General features: G+C 56.0%; 2 protein-coding genes across 2 annotated transcripts; one reads left to right on the top strand and one right to left on the bottom strand.

The window, feature by feature from the left end:
* The first annotated feature begins 122 nt into the window (after positions 1-122).
* On the top strand, positions 123-2555 carry CSUI_001224 (uncharacterized protein). The gene has a single exon (XM_068061430.1). The coding sequence runs from the start codon at positions 373-375 to the stop codon at positions 1393-1395; it is 1023 nt and encodes a 340-aa protein (XP_067926592.1). The 5' UTR covers positions 123-372; the 3' UTR covers positions 1396-2555.
* An 855-nt stretch (positions 2556-3410) lies between these two features.
* On the bottom strand, positions 3411-5891 carry CSUI_001223 (retrotransposon nucleocapsid protein). The gene has a single exon (XM_068061429.1). It carries the CDS (start codon positions 5816-5818, stop codon positions 4955-4957), a length of 864 nt encoding a protein of 287 aa, XP_067926591.1. The 5' UTR covers positions 5819-5891; the 3' UTR covers positions 3411-4954.
* Positions 5892-6525: the final 634 nt, after the last annotated feature.

The raw sequence follows: 6525 nt of genomic DNA, 5'->3' as shown, positions 1-6525 counted from the left end.
GGCGGGCCACTTCCTCCTCCTGGCGGGCCGGTTCCTCCTCCTGGCGGGCCAGTTCCTCCTCCTGGCGGGCCAGTTCCTCCTCCTGGCGGGCCGACTCCTCCTCCTGGCGGGCCACCTCTTCCACCTGGCGGGCCGGTTCCTCCTCCTGGCGGGCCGGCTCCTCCTCCTGGCGGGCCGGTTCCTCCTCCTGGCGGGCCAGTCCCTTCTCCCGGAGGGCGAGTTCCTCCTCCTGGCGGGCCAGCTTCTCCTCCTGGGGTCCCCTTTCCTCCTGGGGGGCCACTCGCTCCTCCCGGCTTGGCTCCCCCCCCTGTCCCTCCAAATTTTCCGTTTCCCTCTGCAGCTGGTCGCGCAGCTCCTCCACCGTACAGGCCAATGCATCCAAGGGTGCCGCCGTCAGACTTTAACAGAGATCTCAACTTCGAGGCGAACCCCTACGCTATGGGAATCCCTGGGTCACCTTCGTCGCTCCCTTCTAGTGCCCAGCAGATGCCTCACCTGCGACCCCCTCGGATCCGGCCGGGTGCAGCGAATGATTCGCGTGAGGCATCTCCTTTCTCACCGTCCCAGCCCGGAGAGCCCCCCTCTCCGGTTCCTTTGTTCCCTCCCGACAGCCTCTCCCGCTCGCAACAAGAGAGGAAGCCCCAACCAGCAGAAGCTCTGCCTGGGACTCCTGCGGAAAACGGAGACGATCAGTCAGAAAAAAGTGAACAGGACCAAAACGACGGTGCGAAGCAGTCCGGGCTCGGCTCCGGCACCGGCTCCTCTACTGCACCTCCTGACTCCCCAAGGCAGATGCCCAGCCCGCCAGCTCGCCCATCAGCCCTCCCTCCTCAGCAAATGCCGCATCCTCCCTCCTTTGCTGCCTCCGGGCAGCGTCCTCCTTCCGGCGGCCCCCAGCAATCGCAGCACACACCGCCGTATGGGCCGCTCTCTCCGCCCCCCTTCGGCGGTCCTCCTGATTTTGTGCCGCCGCCCCCCTTCCCAGGCATGCACCTGCCCCCTGGAGGCCCATCTTATCCAGGCATGTTTCTCCCTGGAGGTTACCCAGGAGCGCCTCCTCCTTATCCTCAAATGTTCTCGCCGAACCCTGGATACTACATGCCACCTCCACCAGGGACTTCTCCCGGCTACGCGATGCGACAGCCAGAAGGCAGCGGTAGTCCAAATGGTAACCGGGGCCCACCAAACAACACGCCCTACGGGCCAGCGTCGTCACAGCCGCCTTCAGGGAGGGGAGGCGGGTCAATAAACCCAGCCGCGCTAAGGCGAGGTGACGCTATGGAGCTTGGGGGAAGGAGAGCAGCCGGCGGAGGTCCACAGGACGATAGAAGTCTACCAGGCGGGGAACGAGGACGATTTCGATCAGAGGGAGGCCCCTCAAGGCCGGAGCGTTAGCGCTAGACCTGTCTAAACCGGAGAGGGGGGAAACAGCAGACACAGAAGAAAACCGACACGGGTCCGCAACAGAGTTAGCTTGCAACCCAGGAACGTGTACGCCAACGGTAAGCACATTCTCCGACTCAGCACGGAGTAGTGGGTCAGGCTGCGAGGAATAACGAAAACACGCGGAGTGCTCACAGGCAGCCACCACGCTCATGGTAATGCGCAGCGTTCTCCAGTTTCCCGACAACGTCCACAAGTGCGCTTCCAAGCTTGTACGACGATTATTCGACGGTACTCCGTACGGAGTCGCGGGAGGGATGAGGAATTTTTGTCGACCTACCAACCTCTGCTGCGGACATGGGGAAGACTTCATGAGTGAGGCTGTGGCTTGTGGTGAGAGTAACCCGCGGGAGAGACAGAGTACGCGTACGCGAAGCTTTTGTAAGGAGAGCTTACCAGAGGTTCCACACGACTGTCCGATTTCGAGGAACTGCTCCAGGCGAGTGCACCGGCCTTTAATATGCAACGCACGGGGTCGAGACAAATGGCTTACCCAGGCGCCCGGGGAACGAAAGCATCTCCTGTAGCCGGCCGACTGAGGTCATTTTCTCTGCTGAGTTTGCTGTCCCCGGCATTGCTGTTTGGACCGGAGGTACATATTGGTTTTTGTTTGGCAAGGGATCATAACCGCGAAAGGCTAAGAGCAATAGATAAGGTTAGCCAGCCTGGCTGTGGGAGGGACAGCAACAGAGAGGGCGGAGTTTCTCTGGGCTCCCTTGGCTGTATATTGAGGTTGTTTTCTTATTTTCTTCGTCTGTGTCGTGTCTAAGGGGATGCCTTCTCTGCAGGAGACATCGTTCCCTCGTCGGCTTTCGCCGTACACTTGTCTTAAAGAGCGTGCTGGCCTTTGCAGGGTGCGGCACTGAACGGAGCCATACACTCGTAGGTAACGTGACCACGCGCGTTCCTAAGTCGGTGTCACCGCCTTCAAGACCTTCAAACTTACGTTTCTTCTTTGTGTCGAAGCTCCTGTTATGACAGCGTTCAACGTCGGATGGAGTGGGAGCCTCCGGCATGGACAGGAAGGCGTTTTCTTTTCTTGCGGGCTGGCAGAGACTTTGCTGTGTGTAAAGCACTCTTGTCATACACAGCAACGCTAAAACAAATCTAAGAGACTGGATATTATTCCTCGGAGGACGGTGCCAAGTCCCGCTCGACTGCGCGGATAGTACGGACCAACGGCGTCGGGTCGGTTGACAGAATCCTGTTCGAGAGCTCGATTCGGCCGTAGCGATGCGATTGACAAACCCGGCAGCTGCGAGAAACCTAGGGGTGGCGTGGGAGCCTGCACCTTTCCTGAATTCTCACAAAAGCGAAGCTTTGAAGCGTCGTTTCGTTTCACTCGGGGATGTAAGGAAACGACGCTTCGAAGGACGGGAGGCCACACTCCTCGCCGCCTGCACAAGTGTTGTGCGGATGTGGTGACCATGACGAACAGTTACCAGAGCACAAATGGTGTCCGGACACATAGGCTCCAATAGAAGGCTTAGGGAGCCAAACGGCCCTGAATGCCTCACACTATCACTCTTGGCCATCTTGAATTCGACTGAGACTGTTCGAAAACATCCCCTGGTCCAGTTTTCGGGCGTTTGCTTCACTGTATGGTCCACCCCCGACGACGAGTTGTACCGCCTTGCCTGCGTCTGGCAGACTAGAATGTCTCACATTTAAGATGCAGACCCCTGTGGCGAAGCCAGCCTTCGATTCTACTACAGTAGCTCTGTCACACTAGATCTTTTTACTTGTAGGCATGTCACAGACTAGCACTTAGATACGACAGACGTTGATCAGGCGGCTGCGATATCTGTTTCCTGGCCTCCGCTGGCTAGGTACGAACCGAGTCAGGCCGAAGGCAAGTTAGTGTAGTGTGATCGTACGGGCAAGAGCGAGACCTGACCCGTGCCAGAGAATATTCCTCGGTCGAGGGGAAGCGATAGCGGAAATGGCGACCGCGATACAACCGTTGGGGTCTTTTACGCCCAGTAAATCGATAAGCCAGGTTCGCGTCAGCAGGACACTCTCTGTCACCGACGGCAGGGCACCAACGCCCCCCCACATCACACTCTCACGACACGTACGTATGCAACGCTTCTCAGGGAGCGGATAGAAGAACAATATCTACTGCTGTGGCACGTGGTCACTAGCGCCAGGCCTTTAGCCCCGAACTGGAAATACATTACCGTCTCTAAGGGCTACACTCGTCGAGTGTTCGTCGCGTGCGACGCCGATCCTCAGATCTGCCCTCTTTGTACGTGCTATTGGCGTCGCAGCGCAACGATCGGTGGCTAAGTCCGTTGAGCCGGTAGGTTAGCAGGGAAATCTGCTGACACCCCTTCCCCCTTGGTGATGATTCCTCCTGCTCCGGGGGGACTTTATCAGCCCTACCAGAAGATGCAAGCGGTGGTGTTCTCTTTGTATGTGTGGCGGCGAAGCTGATACGGGGTCTTCCCCCCCCTTTGCTGGTGTGCTTCGGAAAGCTCCGGTGGCGGATTCGCAGGCGTTCGTACTCCGGCCGCTTGCTGAAAACCAGTTTCTACAGGCTCGTTTCTATGGTGGTGCCGATGGGCCCTGTTACCGCTGTGTGGTTGAAGCGACGCTTCTCCGGTTTCCGAGTCCCTTTGGTTTTTATGAAACCCCCGAAAGTAGCTTCTGATTGATTGTTTGGCATTCGCAAGGTCTGGCTCTGGGATCCACGAGGTGACCCCGTCCAACTCTTGGCCGAGAAATTCCAGTTGCACTCTATTTTCGACCCTCACTAGCCTGTGTCCCAAGATACCTTCAATTTCGTACTCGTCCTCCCGTAAAGGCTGTTGCACCCTTTGTTCCCGTGCAAGATCCCTCGGTTCTTCCACGGCCGGTCGCAGCAAAGACACGTGGAACACTGGGTGAATTAACCACGAGGCTGGTAACTGCAACATCACCGCGTTTTCGCCAACCGTCTTCTCGATTGTGAAAGGGCCGACGTACTTCGGTCGTAATGCCTTGGCGTATTCATGCAGAGGAAGATGCGCAGACTTTAGCCACACCCTTTGTCCCTCTTGATAATGTACAGGTCTTCGGCGCCGGTCTGCGTACTTTGTCTGGTATTCCTGTGCCTTTGCCAGTTGCTGCTTGACCATCCGTAACTTGATTTGTGCATGGAGGGGAAGGAGACCGAGCGCCGATGAAGTTGGTAGCCCCAGCTGCTGGCAGATCGGCTTGGCAGGCAAAACCCATACAGCAGCTCAAAAGGCGCGGACTTGGTACTTGCGTGCTGCGTGGAATTGTTCGCAAATTCCAACAGGGGAAGGACGGTCTCCCACTTATTTTCATTTCCCACCGGACAGCACCTCAGCACTTGCTCAACAGTTTGATGGGTTCTCTCTGCCTGTCCGTCGCTCTGCGGGTGGTAGGATGTTGACATGCACTGCTGGGTATTCAATTTTGCGCACAACTGCGCCCATAACTCGCTAGTAAACCTTGTGTCCCTGTCACTTACTATAGACTTGGGGACACCATGTAGACGAATGACTTATTTGGTCAAGGTATTAGCCAAGTCCTCCCCTGTCGCTGATTGTCTCGTAGGAACGGACTGTGCCATTTCAGTCAGGCGACAGACTACCGTCACGATTGCGTCGCCTCCGCTCTCGGTTGTTGGTAACCCCTCGATCAGGTCCATTGCAATATCCTCCCACGGTGCACGTGGGATAGGCAGTGGTTGCAGCAATCCTCCTGAAGGCAAGCGGGATGACTTCCCACGGGCACAGGCTACGCAAGAACACACAAACGTATTGATGTCTCCGTCCATTGATGGCCACCAAAACAGACCGCGTATACCTACTCTAGTCCTCTCCACTCCCGGGTGGCCGGCCGAGACGTGGTCATGGAATTGCTGCAGAATTGTCTTGCGTAGAAGCCCCGAAGGCACACAGACGCTCCACCCGGCTTCAGTTCTCACACATAGGTATCCGTCTTCCCAGGAATACTCCCTTTGGCCGTATACTATGAGGTTGCCCCGTGGCACCCGGCTATCTAACTTCTGTATGATATCGTAGGGTGTTTGGAAATTATTGCACCGCCTGTATTGCTCTTTCCAAAAAGTCAGGTCCCTGATATGGAATGGCTGGTTCGTTCTCTGTTCTTGAATGAACCCGGCAAAGTCCTGTCTTCTGCTTATTGCATCCGCGACCATATTCTGCTTTCCCGACTTGTAGACGACCTTGATGTTGAAATCGGCTAACTTATCTAACCAGTACCCAAAGTGACTAGTCACGTGTTTTTGTTGCAGAATACGGCTCAACGTCGCATGATCTGTCTCGACGGTAACTAGGCTAGTACCAATGAACGGTTCACCATTTGCCGAGCGCGTAAACGATGGCCAACCGTTCGCTTTCATGAGCGGGCACAAATTTCTCCCTTTCCCCCAACTTCTTTGGCTCGAAAGCTACTGGGAGCCCATCCTGTCCGAGCACCGCGCCCACAGCATATTTGGATGCGTCTGCTTTCAAGACAATAGGCTTATCTGGGTCGAAGAGTTCAAGTCTGGCCGCGTTGATGAGTGCCTCCTTCAGGTTTTCACCGCCTCCGAATGTTCCACTCGCCACACCATGTCGCTGTCTTCTTTAAGCAGGCGGTGGAGGGGGTGCGCCAGTTTGTTGAAGTTTGGTACCAGTCCTCTGTAGTAGCCCACCAGGCCGAGGAACCCCCTCAGCTGCTTCCTGTAATTCAAAATTTCAGGCCAGTCCCGGAGAGTCTTGAGCTTCACAGGATCCGCTGCTATCCCTTCCGACGAAATTACAACGCCGAGGTGCTGAACTCGCTGCTGGCAGAATTCGCACTTCGCTAACTTCACGTAAAGCTGTTCCTCCTTCACTTGCTGAAAACTTTTTTCCAGTGGTGTATATGTAATTACCTTGTCGGCGAGTAGACTAGTACATCGTCCAAATAAACCATTACAAAACCGTCAAGTTCTTCCAAGGAAATATTCTGCATCAGACGCTGAAAGGTTGACGGTGTGCCTGCTAGGCCGAACGGCATCACTGTGAACTGGAATGTGCCGTACCTAGTTCTGAAGGCGGTCTTCCACTGACCAGCCTCGCTAAC

This window comes from Cystoisospora suis (assembly GCF_002600585.1).
Source record: "Cystoisospora suis strain Wien I chromosome Unknown contig_482, whole genome shotgun sequence".
In the NCBI taxonomy this organism is placed as follows: Eukaryota; Apicomplexa; class Conoidasida; order Eucoccidiorida; family Sarcocystidae; genus Cystoisospora; species Cystoisospora suis.
This window is presented reverse-complemented; position numbering and strand designations above follow the sequence as displayed.

Bases quoted from the DNA above. Each gene is read 5' to 3' on its own strand.
- CSUI_001224 (XM_068061430.1), top strand. From the start codon at position 373: ATGCATCCAAGGGTGCCGCCGTCAGACTTTAACAGAGATCTCAACTTC.
- CSUI_001223 (XM_068061429.1), bottom strand. From the start codon at position 5,818: ATGAAAGCGAACGGTTGGCCATCGTTTACGCGCTCGGCAAATGGTGAA.